This window comes from Sorghum bicolor, chromosome 4 (genome assembly GCF_000003195.3).
Source record: "Sorghum bicolor cultivar BTx623 chromosome 4, Sorghum_bicolor_NCBIv3, whole genome shotgun sequence".
NCBI classification, from domain to species: Eukaryota; Viridiplantae; Streptophyta; class Magnoliopsida; order Poales; family Poaceae; genus Sorghum; species Sorghum bicolor.
In genome coordinates this window covers 56,757,450-56,778,409 of record NC_012873.2, presented here as the reverse complement: position 1 = coordinate 56,778,409, position 20,960 = coordinate 56,757,450, and the positions used below count along the sequence as shown (strand labels likewise).

Sequence of the window (20,960 nt, the reverse complement as noted above, 5' to 3'; positions counted from 1 at the left end):
TAGAAGATATAAGATATTGAGGCCTTGTTTAGTTCACCCTGAAATTCAAAAACTTTTTAAGATTCTCCGTCACATCGAATCTTGTGGCGCATGCGAGCATTAAATATAGACGAAAATAAAAACTAATTATACAGTTACCTGTAAATCACGAGATGAATCTTTTGAGCCTAGTTAGTCCATAATTGAATAATATTTACCACAAACAAACGAAAGTGCTACAGCAGCGAAATTCAAAAATTTTTCAGAACTAAACAAGGCCTGAATTTGAAGTTTGAAGAGAAAAAAAAATACTAGACCAAGCGATAATTGAGCAGTGGTCACCAAACAGGACCAAACGGGATCCGATCCATAGACCATCAAACACCTGCCTTCTTCAGCCCGCAGCTTCGCCATTCTCCACAAAGGCGGTGTGGGCTGGGCTGCTTCCGTCCCAAGTCAGCGAGTCGCTGAGTCCCCCGTCCCTCCCCGACGCTTCCGGCTTTCCGTGCCCTTTTCCTCCTCTCGCAGCTCGCAGGCGCAACCGATTCCACCCGTTCCTTCGGGTGGCCAGACGAATCGAGGAGGGGGGGCAGGATGGCCTCCGACGGCCACCCGCCGGAGCCGGGGAAGAAGGAGGAGGTCACCTCCACGGCCGCCGGGCCTGGAGCCAACGATCTGGACGACCCGCAGTTCATGTGCTGCGTCTGTCTGTGAGTTCGTTGCCGATGCGGCGTCCCTTTCCCCCTCTCTGATTCCTCTCACTCTTGTCGGGAGACTGTAGATCGTTTTGTGATTATGGGCGACGTCTTTGATCCCACGTACGTCGGCAAATTGTTCGTGCTCGTAGCTTGCCCCTAAATTTCTTTACCGGCGAGGTGCTAGATTGCGTTATTCTTATTCGAAAGCTTCTGTGTCGATAAGACTCACAAAAAATTATAACACTTGCACGCTGCATTATTGTGTTAAATCATTTTGAGATTGATCGTGCCAGGGCCCAGGGCACTGGGCACATTTACCTCCCCATATTCTAAGGTGCCAGCAAAATCTGTGGAATGACTCATTTGCATGTGTACATCTATGCAAAACAAATGTCCATTTATGCACCTTGCTCGACTCATATGTATTGCAAAACTATGTTCCTAGGACTAGGAATATCATTAACATGATATAGCTGCTCTAGTACGCTGTACGCCCTGACACTTTGGGGGACGCTGGCACCTGAATTTATAGCCACAGATGTGTACCACAATTCGCACTCTCCAGCATGGTTATTGTTCAAGTTGGGTCTTCGCTGAAGTCTGGTGGGCCTAGAAAGAACCAGTGGTAGTAGGCTAGTCCGATTGTGGTAGCGGGTGGTGGATGGAGTTGCAAGGTTGTGGGGGTGCTGCCGACTGTGGGGTGGAGGACCAGCAGCAGGCTGGGTCAGTGAAGGGTTGTTGTTGGATCTGGATGCAGGAGACGCAAGCAATGAGTAAGGATGGGGTTGGAGCAATAACTTGCCTGAGGTGCTCACAGGCATTGTGGTGGTGCGGCCAGGAGGGAACGACCTATGCAGAAAATTTTGCATGTGAGACAGCTTGAAAAACAGCCGAGGGAGTGGGCAAGTGGCAAACTGAATGCATAGTAGGAACAACATAATTCAGTTAGCATGCTTGCAGAACTCCAATGTAACAAAAAAAAAAGAAGAAGCTGAGAACACTATTGAACAGAACGAGGCAAAGAGTTTTCAAAATGATGACTGAGCATGAATATGAGGTGAAGCGATTCAGCAACCTCACTGAGTCCAGTATCTTGTGGAACAACATAACTTTTCCTCAACCAATAATATCACAAATGGAACTAATCAAATAGTGGCCTATGCAAACTTAAATAGAATATCTGATGAGTGATTACTCAGCTTGCTGTGAGTTGAGTTCATGTGGTGCAAGTACCGGTTGGGCACCACAACGACACCGAGCCCCACATTGTTGTTTTTGTATCTGTAAACAACATTGGTAACACTGAATTCTGTGTATGCATAAAAACAAAATCTTGTACCCTTTTTTTGTTTGTTTGGGATATTTGATTTGCATTCTTCAGGGCTATAATTCTGCACAAATGGACCAATGATCTCATCTGTTTAATCAATCTGTTTTGCAGGGATCTTCTGTACAAACCAGTAGTTTTATGTAAGAGTTAGTTTTTCATGTTTACAGAAAACAGCTTGACTATGTCATACTCTTCAAAACTCATTTATCATCTACTGGTGCAGCATGTGGTCATATGTCATGTTTCTGGTGTGTCCACAAAGCTATGCATGTTTTCCTGGAATCCCATTGCGCTGTGTGTAGGCAGCCCTATATACACTTTCCGAGTATCTGTCAGCTCTTGCATCATTTGCTTCTAAAGCTTGAAACTACTGATTACAAAAGAAGGGAAAAAGAAGTACTAGGTGAGTATTCTACACCCTAAAATCAATATGCAAGCATTGCATTTATTTATTGATATAGGTCAAAATAAAGATAATTATGCTGGGTAGGAGCATTGCAAGAGCAATATTAACTTTTTGCGTTTATGGTGTTCATGTTGGCTTAAGTTGTCTCATTGTTTTACAGCGATATGTTTGGAGTCCCTACTAGTTCCTCCCTCCATCCCAAATTATAGATTGTTTTGGCTTTTTTTTAGGTACAATAATCTATGCTACGCACTTAGGTATACGCTATGTATGCACACTAAAAACTATGTATCTAAAAAAAGACAAATGGACCTATAATGTGGAACGGTGGGAGTAGTAATGTGTGCACTTTCATTTTTAGGAATTAACTCTATGTTCACTTTCGGCTTACATTTCAGAGGAAGAGAAGCGCATAGAAACATACTCTCCCCAAATCATTGAGTTTTTGAACTCCAAGAATAATGGTAAGAATCTTTCCATGTAGTTACAGTTGAATAGTTATCTCCACTTCCATAGTATCTCACAAATCTCAAATAGTATCTTCATTTCCATTACATCTCGTTGAGTCTTAAATATGATATACCCACTTTCTTTCTTTCTTTTTGTAAGTTGGAAGCGATGGGGACAACAGAAATGAAGACAGTAAAGCTAGACCCCCACAAGAAGTTTCATTGAATGGCAGCACTTCGGATGAGCATTCGAAGAAAATTAAGTTGGAGGATGTTTCATGCCCTCTCTGTACGGAGATGTTGTATCAACCTGCCGTTCTTAATTGTGGTCATGGTAAATTCTAGTTTCAGAATAAAAACTACTACCTAACTTGTTTTGGATACATTAACTTATGTTGGTTTTGTGATAGTGTATTGTGTATCCTGTTTGTCGTCCTTGAATGAGGAAACACTGAAATGCCATGTTTGTGGAAGTCCTCACCCGGGAGATTTCCCTAATGTTTGCCTGGACCTTGATCATTTCCTGGAAGAATACTTTCCAGCAGAATATGAATCGAGAGGGCAGAAAGTTCAGTTTAAGAAGGATCAGTGCAATCGTGAAGCATCATCTTCAGGTAAGCTTTTTGTTACCAAGTTCTATTTCAGTTTGCGTATTATCTCCTATATAACAAGGTAAGATCCCTTATTAGAAGGAAAAAAAAGGTCATCTTTGATGGCACTTGCTAGCTGATGGGATACCTCCAGTAACATAACAGTAACTTATATGGAGAGAATAAGGAATCCAAACCATGCATGAGATTGAGTGATACCTTGTATAAAGTATAAACTTGACCAAACCATGAATGAGATTGAGTGATACCTTGTATAAACTTGACCCGACAGTGTTAAAGAGATATGCCCTTGCTAGTCCAAATCTCATGCCGTTGGTTAGCCATATACATTTCATATTAAGTTGTTTGCCCTTCATTACCCATGCTATTGTGACTGTAGTTTCCTTACAACTCGTTTTACTTAAGATGGGTACCAACAGCAGTGTGGACTCGGTAAAATTGTAGAGCCTGGGCTAATTTAACTATTATGAATGTTTGCTATGAAAACTCTATTTCCAGCGGGTGCGAAGGAGCCTTGTTGACTGAACGGATACTTGCTGTTGCCTAATTGCTTGGCTCCTTGGTCATTCATCCCTTGTTTGTGTGTGTTTGTGGGTTTGTTGTCTCTGTATGTGTTTGGAATATTTGTTTGTTAGTTTGTGTGGGCTTGTTGTGGCCGTATGTCTTGGGGTGTGTTGAGGTGTTATCTTTGTTGTTTTGGGGTTTTCTCATTCCCCTTTTTTCCTTCTTAATATAAAAGATACGCAGCTCTGCTGCGTGTTTGAGGAAAAAAACTCTATTTCCAGTCCTTACAATAACACTAAAATTGAATTCTATTATGTGCTCTTCAAGGAACCCGGAAGCTGCTCATGGTTGGCAGTGGTGAGCACCAGACCCAATGGCAACAGTCATGCTTAGGCCTCAACAATCATAATTGTCAAAGATTATCGAAAAAGGCTTAACATCATCAAATAAAGACAAAAAAATAAACTTAAGATTGTGGTTTGTGTAGTAACTAATTGTAATCTTGGGGAATCACTGAACAATACATGTGGTTGTAGTTATGGTGTAATTTCACTTAGTGCTCCAAAAAAGTTGTTTATTGCTTAAGTTTTTGTTGGCTTCTAGCAATAGTGCGATATAAATACCTGAATGGAAATTGTATAGAAAATCTTTGATATGTTTCTGGGTACTGTTTCTCTTCTATAAAATATGCATTTCTAATGAATTACTTTATTTACTAACTGTAATACTGTTATAGTCATTAGACCTTTCCATTTAGGGTGAATACTAGCATATCGGATCGGATGGTGTTAGTTTGTGGATCAAGAGGGGTGTAATGTTATTGCTAATTTGCTATGGTATATATTGGTTTGAAGTCTTCTAATATTAACGTTCTGTAGAGCTACTGCAATAGGGTGTAGAAATACTAATTTACCAACACAAGTCACTAGTTATTTACGGGCCACAGCCGCAGTTGAAACTGGGAAGTTGCAGGTTCCACCATGTCACCACCACAAGAGGATGCCGAACCACCTGTTCTGATTAGTACTGCTATAGTCATTGAGGATAACTCTTTTAGGGGATTGGGTTTTTGAATCATTTTTAAATAGTTCAGATATATCAATATATGCGTACAAGATTAGCTGTTCAACTTTTTTTTCCCGTCTTGGCATAGATATGTTTGTGGTTCATTACATCATGCAATTTGAGATCTTAATTAGGCCTTAAAACTAAGGCATGGAGCACATATTAGGTTACCCCCCCCCCCCCCTCCTTTTTTGTAGCTAACAAGTGTTTTTTGTGCTGTTTAGGTACTTCAGTCAGAAAAGGAAGCACTAGGGCACTGCATGATGAGGGCATGTTAAATATTCACATTGGAGTAGGATGTGACTCATGTGGGGTACGCACAAGTTGTAAACATTTTATCTGTTTTGAGCTTATCAATACTCGTAAAACATAAGCAAAATTTACTGTTAGAGTAGATGGAATGATTTCTTTGACTTCACAATCATTCACCTTGAATTGGTCTATAGAAATACAGTTTCATCTTCTTTTTTTCTGTAAGTGTATAGCATTCATGCTAGCTGTATTGATGTTAGTATGTTACTTGCCAATTGGAAGATCTTGAGTAGATCATTTCTTTCTGTGGAAAGGGTTGATTCAAATCCTCCAGTTCTTCGAGACCAACATACATCATTCGAAGCTACTACTTATATATGAACAGTCATAATCAGTAACGTGCTGAATGTCTATACCAACATGTGGTCTACTGTAGTTATCCTTCAATTTTAGTACCTAAATCCTAAAAGGTTGCAGCTATTTATCCGAGTAGCTTCAAAACGCGTGTTGTTTTACTGGAGAGATACAAGTCTTTTTTCTTTTCTTTTTTAGAGTTCACCAATTATTCTTTTTTCTTGGGTGCAAAAGACAACTGCCTTCAATTCCGTAGGCTTCTTAGAGGACCCAAATCGTAACACATTAAGTTTTTGCTAATTGTCTTCTAGTTCTAGCTTGTAACCTTTTTCTTTGGCAGAATACAGTTTTTAGTTTTTACTGATGGTAGTTTTTATCTTAGTGCTTGTTCCGTGATTAACCTTATTGTCCTCTATTTTCAATCCTTACAATAACCTTAATATCAAATCAGACATGGACAACAATGATAAAATATTTTCACATCATGTATTATTAAATTATTTTCAGCTTGCTAAGATGAAACTGGTGAACACCATGCAGGTATATCCGATACGTGGTAAGAGATACAAATGCCAGGACTGCACTGAGTTAATTGGGTTTGACCTTTGCGAAGCCTGCTACAACTCCAGTTCAAAGCTCCCAGGACGCTTTAATCAGCGGCACACCCCTGATCACAGAATGGAAGTTGACAATTCAGCACTCTTGCGTGGGATACTGAGACACCATGGCATGCCCGAGGAAGGCCCTGAGGGACTGATGATGGAAGAAGCGGTGGTTGCTCCTGGTGCATTCTTGCAGATACTCGTTGATACTCAAGGAATGGAGGAGGGCAATAATGAGGGCCCAGGAGAGGCGGCCATTGAAGAACCAGTTGGTGCTCCTGGAGCGATGTTGAATATAGTCATCCATGATCAAGAAATGGAGGGCAACGAGGAGGATCATGCACTCTAGATGCAAATTGCACAGCTGCAGCGAAGCCTTTGTTTTATGTTTGCTGGGGCATGCTACAAGTATGTGATGTGAAATGGAGGGATTGCACAAGCTTAGGTATGGCTGGATCGGCTTTGTTCATATTCCTGTTCTCTAGTTACTGCCATCTAATGGCCATATGATTTTATTTTCCCTGCTTCTGTAAATCCGTGCAGTTGTTTGTTTCAAAGGAAAATGCAATAAGGATATGCAGAACTGTATTGGTAAATCTGTACCTGCTTGCTTCAGTGGGATGAACTGCGTGAACGAAAATAAATTGCCAACTCGTCCCGGCGGTAACGCTTTTAAAAACTTGTGAACTGTATCTGTGACCTCTTTCTACAGCGTGTGCCTTGGCTTCGGTAGCCGCTTTAGAAGTTCTTTGAGCCAGTTGATTAGGGGGCGTTTAGTTCCCCTTTTTTTCTAAAAAAATTTAGATTTTGGTCCATCATTTTGCAAAATAGAACTAAATATCATGCAATTTTTTTTGGCAAAAAGTGGTTATTTTCTATTTTAGATTTTGGCCTCAAGGACCAAGAAAACCAAAAAAAAGGCTTAAGAGGACACTCAAAACATAGAGTTACATGCTGTATATGACAAGTGAAAGTTTAGAAATAACAAATTTGCTATTTTGGCAAACCAGATAGTACATCTCTTGGATTTTAATTTTTGCTTTAAAATGTAGAAATAGTTTAGATAATATGAATAGCATATCTGTTGAAGTTGTTCAGTAATTGATATTTTGTATTTTGAATTCTACGAGGAAAAACACCCCATAGTGGGCGTGCGGCGTGGGGCAGCCCACGAGAGTTTGCAGGACTGGAAGTCTGAAACCGCATGTGAAAGACCTCCGGAATAGTTTCGGGTTTGTGTATAAAGGCCGAAAAGAAACATTCTTTTGGCCAATCTGGCCCGACCCGAACGCGACGTCGGGTCTTTGTTTTTCCGCGCCTGTCCGATGGAGTCATCATAGATTAATACTTAGAGCATCTCCAATTGTTTGGAAAAATGATTTGCTATCCTTGTTTATTTGGAAAAAGAAGAAAAATCCTTCTCCAATAGATTGGAATAGGACTTGCTATATTTTTGCAACTTGGAAAACGTCGGAGTCGCGCGCGGATGTATCCGCACTCGGCGTCGCTTGGAATCCCGGGCGCGGATGATGCTGAAATGCTGCTGCATGGTTCCGCTGCTGGTGATTGGTTCTGCTGCTGCTGGCGATCGATTGTGCTGCTGCTGGCAATTGATGGTTCTGCTGCCGCTGGCGATTGATTGTGCTGCTACTGCTGGCGACTGGTTCTGCTGCTGGTGATTGGATGTATGTATGGATGAAATATAAATTTAAATATATGGATAACTATATCATATATTGTACGAGTATAAATCTGGACGATGGTTCCACAGATGTTCGATGAGGTCTCGATCGGGGACGCCGCGACTCGCGGCAGGACAGGTATCGTAAAAATTTTTGTTGGACAGGTATATGTGGGCCTATTTTTCTGTGTTTACCAAGCCCAATTTAGCAAACTATTGGAGATACAAAGAAAATTCACTTGCCAAAAGGTTTAGCAAGTTGCCAAATGACAAATTTTACCAAGTCAGTTTTTCCAAACAATTGGAGATGCTCTTAGGGCTTGTTTAGTTTCGAAAATTTTTTGAATTTTGGTACTGTAGTATTTTTATTTTTATTTGACAAATATTATCTAATCATGAACTAACTAGTCTTAAAAAATTCATCTTGTGATTTACAGGTAAATTGTCCAATTAATTTTTGTTTTTATCTATATCTAATGCTTCATGCATATGCTCCAAGATTCGATGTGACGTGGAATCTTGAAAAGTTTTTGATTTTTAGAGTGAACTAAACAAGACCTTAGTATAGATAGCCAAATACAGTGGAGCATAAAGAATAGTAGGAGGTTGTGTCTAAGACTATCTCCAACAATCCTCACCCAAAATACAATACCCATTTGTCTTTTGGGTAGCGCTACAGGTAAAAGGTTCCATACCTATTTTTAGTCTTCTCCAACAACAAGACCTAAAAGACAACACTCTCTGCAAATGGGTCTCGAGGAGAGAGGATACCCAAATTTGGGTTATGCCTCTCCTGATACCCAAAGTGGGTCTTCTGTATGGGTCCTCTGTTGGAGGCTATAGGTATATGGGTCCTCTGTTGGAGGCTATAGGTATTGTGTTGGAGACCCATTTTGGGTTTGGGTTCCCAAATGGCTCTCCTGTTGGAGATAGCCTAAGGATGGTAGTGGGAAGGTTTTAAATTAGGCCTTGTTTAGTTCCAAAAACTTTTTTGTTTTTGGTACTGTAGTAATTTTATTTTTATTTGACAATTATTTTCTAATTATGGACTAAGTAAGCTCAAAAAATTCATCTCATGATTTATAGGCAAACTGTGCAATTAATTTTGTTTTTGTTTATATTTAATGCTCTATACATGTGCTGTAAGATTCGATGTGACGAAGAGTCTTGAAAATTTTTTAGTTTTTGGGGTGAGCTAAACAAGGCCTTAGACCCACAAATTTTAAGCCATGTGACAATTTCGAATCTGAGGGCTTTAAACTTATGTAACATCCGATTTTAAGGACAAAATCAGATATGCACCATATGTGAGTTTTAGAAGACAAGCCTCACATATAGCTACAAATAAGGGGTAATATTAAAGGACAATGCATAAATTATATAGCGTAGATAATAAATTAGAAACAACCTTGGGCAGCAAACACGGAAGAGAACTCCAAACTTCGGGTGTTAACCTCACTTTACAGGATCCAACTGTCTGGTTGATCACAAGCCCAATACTTCTCCTGAGGTGTGGGGGAGATAGCAAGAGTGAGTCCATGACGAACTCCGCAAGTATAACAACTAGATTGTATAGATCCCACAATCTCATGATCAATGTGACATAAATAATATAGAGCATTAAACAATAATCAATGAGTTTCTTAACACAAGATTCATCACCCTTAATGTAAGAGTTCCCAAGGCCGCTCGTGACCGTGAGCACGGCTAGTATACCAGTTTTTAACACTCTGCAGAGGTTGTACATCTTTACCCATGAGTTATGATTTACCCTTTCGCCTGAGGTGATCAGCCTCGTAACCCACTACCAAGGTAGGTCGGCAGGGATCACTATGAAGTCTTTCAAAGGTTCGTCTAACAAGTTAGAGCCGCTTGGTTTCGGTAGTCAGTCCATGTGATTCTACCCCGCAGGGGATCCACGGTCTGCTATCCCCCATTTGCGCCACACGGGTAACCTCTAACAAGCTAGAAAAGTTACTCATACTTGACTAAAGCCAGAGCCATTATAGCCCTCATGGTTGCACTTTCATCCCGGTTATCACTTACGAATAAATCCTCAAGTTGTTAAAAAGTTATTATTATCATTTGTTGCTTTATATCAATCTAGTCACAAGATCATAGTCATAGAATTAAAACCCAAATGCTATACTTGCCTTGATCCGATTGCTCCTGCTGGTCCTGCTGATCTTACTTGCTTCCAAGGCTCTGATCTTGATTACCGAAGTAAAGCTCACCGACTAGACTCGACCATCGATCATCAACTATAGGCATTTAATTAATTAAACCTAACCCTGAAATTAAAAAGTTGCAAACTACAGTAACAGTGGTACTAACATGTAAAGAATTTAATTACGAATCTAACGCAATTTGAATGGGTCAAATCGGAGTTAAAACAAATATTTTATAAGCTAAACAATGCAGTGGCAGAACTGTAAATACTGTAAAGTATAAGCGAATTAAAATAAATACAGAAAATTCAGGAAATCCACCGGCCAGGGACTGCGGGCATGATTAACTGAAAGCCGCGGGTCTCTTTAGCAAAAAGACTCGCGAAGGGGTATGAATTGATTCTGGCCATCGATCCCGCGATGGACGGCCAGGATTAGATCAGGGGGAAGAGGGGGAGGCGCCGCTGGCCGGAACAGGGCTCTCACGGCGGCGCGCCATGGCCTCCGGCCACAGCTTCGCCGGAGTTGAGCGTCCGGGTGCTGCGGAACTCCATTTCGCGAACCAATTGCTCCGGGAGAGAGAGGAGGCGAAGCCGAACTCGACCCGGGCTAAATCGCGACCGGGGAAGGGGCCGAGCGGCTCGCTCCATGGCCGGCGGCCATGGAGCTCTCCGGCGAGCGCGGACGGGGCGCTAGGGGACCCCGTTTCGCTTGGCAAATGGACGCGGAGAGAGCGGCGAAGAAGGGGAAGCTCACCACAGCGCGAAGCGGTGCAAAGACAGCTCGGAACTACGGATTTCACGCGTAGGGTCGCGGCGGAGCTCCGGCGTCGGCAGTTGCGCGCAGCAGGCGAAAAATGGAGGCGAGGAGAGGGGGAAAATGGGGGAGGGAGCGCTCGGGCGAGCGGGTGCTCTCCACTTGAAGCCGAGGCGCGGGGAGCGGAGAGTGGGAGCGAACGTGGGGGGAGCGGGGCTCGGCCGGCGGTTTCGGCTCCCAGGCAAGAGAGAGAGAGCGGTTGGGGGAGAGGAAGGGGATGGCGCTGACAAGGTGGCCCCACCTGTCGGCGGGAGAGAGAGAGGGATGGTCAGCTGGGCCTCGGCCCAAGAAAGAAGGGGAGGGGAGCGCGGGGTTGGGCCCTGCAGGCCGAAAACAAGAGAGGAGGGAAAAGGATAAATGGGTTGTTTTTTTTTGTCCAACTTGTTTTCAACAGCATTTGTAAAATTGAATTTTGAACAATTTTTTTTTGCATAATAAAAATTCACACATCACAAAATAAATGTGCTGCAGCATGAATGCATCAAAATGTTTTCTAAGCTTATATTAAATTTTAATTCCCCAATTTATCTATTTTTCCTATATTTTGATGCTCACAAAATTGACACAATAAATCAAATTCAACTATTTAAAACAAGAGAATTTTTAGGGTGTTACAATTCTACCCCCCTTAAAATGAATCTCGTCCTCGAGATTCGGAAGAGGCTCAGATCCTTTGAGAGAAACATGAAAATATCTTGATAACCCTTTCAACTTCAGAACTTGCATACCAAATGTAAACACTTATACCTCAAGGTCACATCTCGTGAACAACATTTCCATTGAATAACTATTATTCATAATTGACCAAAGTCCATCTTGACCACTATTTTCTTCTAGCTTACAACTCCAAGAGACATGGAAACTTAATATGCATTTGTCTCCTCAGGTAGGAGTGGACCACCGTGATACTCAATTCTTTTTCCTGACGGTGCTGTTAAAAGCATTTTGTACTGGGTACCATAGATCACTCCTTTGTGTGCACATAACCATCCATTACCAAGGACCAAGGGAATACCAAGTGACTCTAGCACAATGAGGTTTACAGTGAAGTTTTCTTTGTTTATGACCAGATTGATATTTGAGCACACCTGCTCTGCTTGTATTTCTCCCACTAGGGTTTGAACTAATAAAGGCTTCCTCGTTGGGCACTTCACCCACTCGATCGTCTTTACCAAGTCAGCAGAAATGAAAGAATGCGAAGCACTCGGGTCAAAGAGAGCAAAAACTTGCACTGAGTCTACTTGAATATAGCCACCAACCACTTTGGTAGCTCCATGAATGTTATGCCTATCCACACTGCTCAGTCTTCCATTGATATAGTCTCGTTGCACCTTATTTCCATGAGTAGGCTTCTTACGACTTTTCCTTTTTCTCTTTCGCCGTTGTGGATTCTGATTTGATTCACTTCCAACTTGCTCTTCAGTATCATTACTTTGATAGTACTCAGTTTCATCATACTCATAACATTCTTCAAGGGTAGGATCATCATTCTCTTCCCACGTATCAGTAAGAGGCATCATATAGGGCTCCTGATCCATGGGATACTACACTCCCTGTCATCAAGTGACCAACATCAGTAGCACGAGAAGGAGAGATGATCATAATCATAGAATATCTCAAGAGATAACTCTCACTTCAAGATGAGTTGAAAATGCATCAACCCGTGATATCAAGGTACTACCCCCCCTTAAGAAAGGTCGACTAGGAGGCACAAGGAAGGTAGCTTGCACTTTTTCTTGACAAGTTATCTTGCATTGAGACCCTTTTGACATCCCAAGGAACTTATGTGCAAGGAAGAAACAAATATCCTGATTTTCCTCGCGATATGAAAATCACTAGTGCAGTAAAATAGACATAACTCTTGTTCTATTAATCCAATAGGGACACAGCTTATAGGATTAGAAAGCTTAGGAAATTCTTTACAACCTTTCTGTAGAACACTTTTCCAAATTCTATAGTTATATTTGTCCAAAACAGCAGGTAACCAAAACTGGTCCAGATTCTTGATAGCACATCTGTATCGTCTTGTGATTTTTGTAACTTCCAAACCATAATAGCTATGGGGGTGATTCTTGAGGTCAGAGAAAGATCTTGAAGTCCAATTTCATCCAAAATTTTCTTATGATTTTTTTTTGTCATCCAAGACCAAAGATATGAACTGATAAAGAAGAGATACTCTAGAAAGGCAGGATAAGGTAACAAGAGAAAAGCCAAAACCCAACTATTTATGTCATTAATCCTTATGACTTCGACATATAAACTAAATAAAATTGTGAAGAAACTCACAAGATCATTACACTCATTACAAAGATCCAAATCAAACATAAACATAAAGACAATTCAACCAAGCAGTAAAGGTTCACAAGGCACACAAACTCGACTTTTGCTGCTAGCGTTTTTATTACACAAGGGCACAAACTCCTATATCTTAAACTCAGTGAGGCTACTTTCATGATGCATCTATTGATTCCTGATATCCCGATGTACTACTATCAACACCTCCATGAGTTCTCATATTTTTCCAAGCTTCTGCTACTTGTCTCTTCACTGGTCCTGAGATGCACTGCTGAGAGTTCCCATTCTGAGTCATTCCTTCCACTACTTGCTTTTGCATGGCTAGAAGCTTCTCTTTGTTAAATGCTTTTATGGGTGGCGAAGCGAGGTCCTTTTGTCCATTCATGCCAAAGGTCTCCTCATTATGAGCCATCTAAATAGACAAGGAGGTTGGATTTAGAATAGAGACAAAGTTTTATAATAGAATAGGGCAGAGGTAAGCATAATTTTTTTTGCTAGCAATTATCAAGGTTAAGGTGAAAGCAAGAAGTAAGCAGAGATAGAAGCATTCTAAAACGTCCGGTTCTAGCTAGGCTTGCGTCCTACAGTCAGCATTGCTTTGATACCACTTTGTAACACCCGATTTTAAGGACAAAATCAGATATACACCATATGTGAGTTTTAGAAGACAAGCCTCACATATAGCTACAAATAAGGGGTAATATCAAAGGACAATGCATAAATTATATAGCGTAGATAATAAATTAGAAACAACCTTGGGCAGCAAACACGGAAGAGAACTCCAAACTTCGGGTGTTAACCTCACTCTACAGGATCCAACTGACTGGTTGATCACAAGCCCAATACTTCTCCTGAGGTGTGGGGGAGATAGCAAGAGTGAGTCCATGACGAACTCCGCAAGTATAACAACTAGATTGTATAGATCCCACAATCTCATGATCAATGTGACATAAATAATATAGAGCATTAAACAATAATGAATGAGTTTCTTAACACAAGATTCATCACCCTTAATGTAAGAGTTCCCAAGGCCGCTCGTGACCGTGAGCACGACTAGTATACCAGTTTTTAACACTCTGCAGAGGTTGTACATCTTTACCCATGAGTCATGATTTACCCTTTCGCCTGAGGTGATCAGCCTCGTATCCCACTACCAAGGTAGGTCGGCAGGGATCACTATGAAGTCTTTCAAAGGTTCGTCTAACAAGTTAGGGCCGCTTGGTTTCGGTAGTCAGTCCATGTGATTCTACCCCGCAGGGGATCCACGGTCTGCTATCCCCCATTTGCGCCACACGGGTAACCTCTAACAAGCTAGAAAAGTTACTCATACTTGACTAAAGCCAGAGCCATTATAGCCCTCATGGTTGCACTTTCATCCCGGTTATCACTTACGAATAAATCCTCAAGTTGTTAAAAAGTCATTATTATCATTTGTTGCTTTATATCAATCTAGTCACAAGATCATAGTCATAGAATTAAAACCCAAATGCTATACTTGCCTTGATCCGATTGCTCCTGCTGGTCCTGCTGATCTTACTTGCTTCCAAGGCTCTGATCTTGATTACCGAAGTAAAGCTCACCGACTAGACTCGACCATCGATCATCAACACACAACAATCGGAGACAGACATACACGAAGCAAACAATCCTTTAATTAGAACAGTACACCAACAGATCAAAAACAAAAAAATGTTTAAAAACAGAACCTACGTTTTGCCACGATCACATAGATACGAAGATCACGAAAATCGAAACTAAAACGATCAGGTTACGAATTTACAGCGACTTCCTATAGGCATTTAATTAATTAAACCTAACCCTGAAATTAAAAAGTTGCAAACTATAGTAACAGTGGTACTAACATGTAGAGAATTTGATTACGAATCTAACGCAATTTGAATGGGTCAAATCGGAGTTAAAACAAATATTTTATAAGCTAAACAATGCAGTGGTAGAACTGTAAATACTGCAAAGTATAAGCGAATTAAAATAAATACAGAAAATTCAGGAAATCCACCGGCCAGGGACTGCGGACATGATTAACTGAAAGCCGCGGGTCTCTTTAGCAAAAAGACCCGCGAAGGGGTATGAATTGATTCTGGCCATCGATCCCGCGATGGACGGCCAGGATTAGATCAGGGGGAAGAGGGGGAGGCGCCGCTGGCCGGAACAGGGCTCTCACGGCGGCGCGCCATGGCCTCCGGCCAAAGCTTCGCCGGAGTTGAGCGTCCGGGCGCTGCGGAACTCCATTTCGCGAACCAATTGCTCTGGAAGAGAGAGGAGGCGAAGCCGAACTCGACTCGGGCTAAATCGCGACCGGGGAAGGGGCCGAGCGGCTCGCTCCATGGCCGGCGGCCATGGAGCTCTCCGGCGAGCGCGGACGGGGCGCTAGGGGACCCCGTTTCGCTTGGCAAATGGACGCGGAGAGAGCGGCGAAGAAGGGGAAGCTCACCACAGCGCGAAGCGGTGCAAAGATGGCTCGGAACGACGGATTTCACGCGTAGGGTCGCAGCGGAGCTCCGGCGTCGGTAGTTGCGCGCAGCAGGCGAAAAATGGAGGCGAGGAGAGGGGGAAAATGGGGGAGGGAGCGCTCGGGCGAGCGGGTGCTCTCCACTTGAAGCCGAGGCGCGGGGAGTGGAGAGTGGGAGCGAACGTGGGGGGAGCGGGGCTCGGCCGGCGGTTTCGGCTCCCAGGCAAGAGAGAGAGAGAGCGGTTGGGGGAGAGGAAGGGGATGGCGCTGACAAGGTGGCCCCACCTGTCGGCGGGAGAGAGAGAGGGATGGTCAGCTGGGCCTCGGCCCAAGAAAGAAGGGGAGGGGAGCGCGGGGTTGGGCCCTGCAGGCCGAAAACAAGAGAGGAGGGAAAAGGATAAATGGGTTGTTTTTTTTGTCCAACTTGTTTTCAACAGCATTTGCATAATTGAATTTTGAACAAATTTCTTTTGCATAATAAAAATTCACACATCACAAAATAAATGTGCTGCAGCATGAATGCATCAAAATGTTTTCTAAGCTTATATTAAATTTTAATTCCCCAATTTATCTATTTTTCCTATATTTTGATGCTCACAAAATTGACACAATAAATCAAATTCAACTATTTAAAACAAGAGAATTTTTAGGGTGTTACAACTTATCACGAGTGGTGCGAGTTTTGTATTTCAACCACGAGTCTCTAAGAAGAGCCGAAGTAAACCAAGGTCTTTTTAGTTCCGACCAAAATCCAAAAAGTTTTCAAGATTTTTCATCACATCGAATCTTGTGACACATGCATGAAATACTAAATATAAACGAAAACAAAAACTAATCACACGGTTTGCCTGTAAATCGCGAGACGAATCTTTTGATCCTAATTAGTCTATGATTGGACAATATTTACTACAAACAAACGAAAGTGCTACAGTAGCGAAATCCAAAAAATTTTCACATCTAAACAAGGCCCAATTCAACAACACATTTATGTAACAATATGTATAAAACTACTACCACTGACCCAACCACCCATTCACCCCTCATGGCGTCACCCCTACCTGACTCACCCAACGCCTCCTCTATACCTTAGGGCACTCACAATGCAAGACTCTATCACAAAGTCCAAGGCAATTAATTACATATTATTTATGGTATTTTGCTGATGTGACAGCATATTTATTGAAGAAAGAGGTAGAAGAAATAAGACTTCAAGTCTTATTTAGACTCTAAGTCTACATTGTTCGAGGTAATAAATAACTTTAGACTCTATGATAGAATTTGCATTGTGAGTGCCACAATGCAAAACTTGGAGTCTTATTTCTTCTACCTCTTTCTTCAATAAATATGATGCCACATCAGCAAAAATACCATAAATAATATGTAATTAATTGTCTTGGACTCTATGATAGAGTCTTGCATTGTGAGTGCTCTCAGGGCACTCACAATGCAGACTCTATCATAGAGTCTATCACAATGTAATTAATCATGTAGATGCAGTAAGAACCGAATGGCCAAGAGAGTTATATTATGCTCTAAAAATTTAAAGCAACAAGCTTGGTCTACACAAATTATAAATCCAAGCACCACGACACCTCAGTTTTTTTCAAAAAAAAAAGTATTAAAATTTCTTAAATACCCTATACTATTTCAGGACGGATGAATATGGATCGATGGTGTTTTAAAAACTGATCTGACCGGGCGTGCAACATTCCTTCTAGCACGGCTGGTGCTCAACTCGTGATCTTTGGGCGAACCGACTTCACCACATATGGATCACGAAACCAAGAGTCACTGCTTTACAAGAAGGAAAAAAAATAGAAATCATGATACTTTCAATCAAAAAGCTAGAGAAACAAAAAGAAAATCATGTAGCTAGCTACTCGCGCTCGTACGTGAATCCTAAACAAGGACGCGCGACGGCCTAAAGCAGCGGGCGATGCGAACGTGAGGCAGGCGAAAGTGGTGGTGGTGGTGGTGGTGGTGTCCGTGGCGGTGCTCGTGCCTGTTCCCCGCCGACGCCTCCTCCACCGCCCGCATGAACCGCTCGACGGCGCACGGGACGACGACGGCGCCCTGGTGCGCGAAGCCGTACTCCTCCCTGGCCTCCCCGAGCAGCTCCAGCATCCGCGGGTGTCCCAGGCGCGCCACGGGCACCGCCACCCGCCGCGGGGCCTCCCCTTCCTCCCCGACCAAGAACGTCGCGCACCCCTTGGTGACCGCCGCCGTCCGCGCCGCGTCGTCGTCCGGCGCGTCGTGCCGCGACGGGGTCGCCGCGAGGAGGCGGGCGCGGGCGCCTTCCTGCACCTGATGCTGCTGCTGGCGACGCTGCTGCGGCCTCATCGGTCGGGTTCGGTCGGGTCCCTCCCCGTATGCCTCGCGCGGGTGTCCCTTCCTCGTCGTCCGTCTGGATCAGCTCGCGCGACGGCGACGGCGACGCGATCCCTGTCGTAGGTCTACGTGTCGGTGTGTGATTTGGTTAGACGTGTGAATGATGGAGCGGAGGGACCCGCCGGATTTATGCGTGGAGGACGAGGAGTTGGCGGTGGTGTGTGTCTGCGTGCGTCGACGTGCGCGCTCTCCGCTTCGCGTCGTGTTCGCTAGTGTTCGGTGCCGACTCCTCGCGGATTCTCGGAGACGGTGTGGACTGGCCGATCCGTCGGGCTCGGATTCCATCTCACTGTCTGACACGTTTCGTTCTAAAAAACATGCATCATTCGTAGGCAGAACCAGCAAATTTGATTAAAAGGGACCAAACAAATATAATCATATTTTTTTAGTGCGATAAAATATACATAGTTATATTTTTAAATAACTTTTCAAAAAACATTATTTTTAAAAAATATTATATTTAAAAAATAAATGGAATTGATATTTCTTTGCTATAAATACCAATATCTATAAAGGTATTTAAATAAATCTACTATGCTTTTGGGTTTGGGGGGGGGGGGGGGGGATGACCCCTGCTAGTCCCTTGTTCCCTAGAGAGATCATTGGTGAAGGGAAGTGCCACCTATCCTGGCCTCGTTGCCGTTGCCTACTCGACGCGCACCATGACGTCGGTCAGTCGAACTCATTCTACCTAATATTTAAATAAAACCTAATACAATAACCTCAGCCCCCACCAAACCACTAGGATCAATATGGCACATCAACTCTCTAACTAACTACTTCTTCCATCCCAAATTGTAAGTCATTCCAAGAATCTTGGAGAGTCAATGCATTTCCACGTTTGACTAAATTTATAGAGAAAAATACTAAGATTTGTAACGTAAAGTGAGTATACTATGAAAATATAATTAAGAAAGAATCTAATAATACTTAGTTAGTACCATAATAATAATTATTTTATAATATAAATTTGGTCAAACTTAGAAAAGTTTGACTCTCCAAGATTCTTGGAATGACTTACAGTTTGGGATGGAGGGAGTAGTTGATAGGTCTAGCCGCGTCTTCCTCTTAGCCTCTTCTTGTCTCTATCTCTTGCTTTGTCCTTGGTATGGCGTCGTCGCCGCACTCACCCGCCTTGCGCTGCTGCCGCCCTCACCCCTCGCTGCTACATACGTGGTTGTGCCATCTCTCTGCCTCTCTTTACCTTGTGCCATCCGTCATGCCCAATTGCCCATGCAATAGGAGTTGGCAAAAACCCGATACCCAATACTCATACTCAAATTACTCAAACCCAAAATAGCGGATTTTGACTTCAGATAGTAACTCTAGATACCCGAAATTAGCTTAGATAGTTTGGGTAATAATCACCAATACCCAAACTACCCATTCTACCTAATATTTAGATAAAAGCCCAATGCAATAGCCTCAACCCTACTAGGCCACTAGGTTCATTACACTCTATCAACCCACCTAACATCTAAAGTCCTATTGCTCGTACCTAGTCAATAGGTCATATGGAAAAAAAATCTAATGTCATCTCTCTCTTAGCCTCTTTTCAGACTTTGTTTCTTAGTTCTGCTCTATCCTTGGTCTACACTAACGAATCAATTGTAGCTGCCGCACTGATCAACCGCCTCATGCTGCTGCCACACTTGCTCGTCGCGTATTGCCACTACACTTGCCCCCCCTCCCCGCACGCTGCCACCCTCACCTCTCGTTGCTATCTGCATGATTGTGCCATGTCTCCACCCCTCGGTACCTAGCACCATATCTGCGTCATACTTATACCCATACAGTAGGAGTTCGCAAAACCCCGATACCCAATATCCATACCTGAATTACTCGAACCTGAAATACATGATTATAACTTCGGATATAGTAACTCAAGATACCTGAAATTAGTTTAGATAGTTCGAATAACAATATCTGATACCCAAAATACCCATTCTACTTGATATTTAGACAAAAAGCCTAATGCAATATAGCCTCAACTCCACCAGGCCACTAGGTTCATTACGGCCCATCAGCCCACCTGATTGTCCAGGTCCTATTGCTTACCTAGTCTAAAAAATCTAGCGACGTCTCTCTCTTGGCCTATTCTTGTCTCCGTCTTTTAGTTCTGCTCCGTCCCCAGTCACAGACTGACGAATCAAGCATCACCGCCATACTCACCCGCCTTGCAATATTGCCTGCTGCTACACTTGCTCACCGCACGTTGCCACCCACAACTATCACTATTGCCTGCGTGGCTATGTCGTCTCTCTACCTCTTTGTACATGGCGCCATATCTCCATCATGCCCACATAGGCAGCTTGACAAGTTGGCACCACCTAGCGGCGACATGCACTAGAAAGTAGAAGCTACACGATTGAAGGTGCAATATATACAGTATGTCTAATCCTTTCTAAACTATTAGTTTATGTGAAACTCGGTGCACGGCTATTAGACCGAACCCGAATCATCGGGTAATGCCTCTTCGGGGCTAAGGTCGGGTATTAAATTATATTACCCGAGTTACCTGACCCAAATTTTTTGTTTTTTTTGCATTCGGTTTGAAAACGAAAGCTCTAGAGCGGTTGAAGACTCCCATACGGCGCAGCTCTCAGGTGACGTCTTGTTAATCATACTCACACGGTCACACCACACACATGTCTTGCCATACGCTGATACGCATGCAGCCGGTTGTCCCCATCCGTCTGTTTCCCCCGAAACACACATTTGTTTAGTTCACCTTAAAAACAAAAAAAAATTCGATCCGTCACATCGAATCTTGTGGCACAGATATGAAACAATAAATATAGATAAAAACAAAAACTAATTATACAGTTTACTTATAAATCATGATACAAATCTTTTAAACCTAGTTTCTATGATGTCAAAATCCCTAAACAA

At 42.7% G+C, this 20,960-nt stretch overlaps 2 protein-coding genes across 4 annotated transcripts; one reads left to right on the top strand and one right to left on the bottom strand.

Annotated features, from left to right (window-relative positions):
* LOC8072488 (E3 ubiquitin-protein ligase PRT1) lies at positions 380-6,942 on the top strand. 3 transcript variants are annotated; one of them, XR_002452392.1, is made up of 9 exons: positions 383-689; positions 2,119-2,147; positions 2,231-2,410; positions 2,812-2,877; positions 3,023-3,196; positions 3,273-3,476; positions 5,267-5,355; positions 6,189-6,695; positions 6,794-6,942. XR_002452392.1 is itself a non-coding variant. In XM_021459656.1 (8 exons), the coding sequence occupies exons 1-8, from the start codon at positions 574-576 to the stop codon at positions 6,597-6,599; spliced, it is 1,260 nt and encodes a 419-aa protein (XP_021315331.1). In that variant the 5' UTR covers positions 380-573; the 3' UTR covers positions 6,600-6,929. The 3 variants fall into 3 exon arrangements, 2 of the variants coding, with proteins under 2 accessions (XP_021315331.1, XP_002454186.2); XM_021459656.1 differs by having other exon boundaries at positions 380-689; positions 5,276-5,355; positions 6,189-6,929; XM_002454141.2 differs by having other exon boundaries at positions 6,189-6,929.
* Positions 17,198-18,448, bottom strand: LOC8066153 (auxin-responsive protein SAUR32). Its single transcript, XM_002452425.2, has 2 exons — positions 17,573-18,448; positions 17,198-17,471 (listed from the first exon to the last, which is right to left on the bottom strand). Exon 1 carries the CDS (start codon positions 18,018-18,020, stop codon positions 17,580-17,582), a length of 441 nt encoding a protein of 146 aa, XP_002452470.1. The 5' UTR covers positions 18,021-18,448; the 3' UTR covers positions 17,198-17,471; positions 17,573-17,579.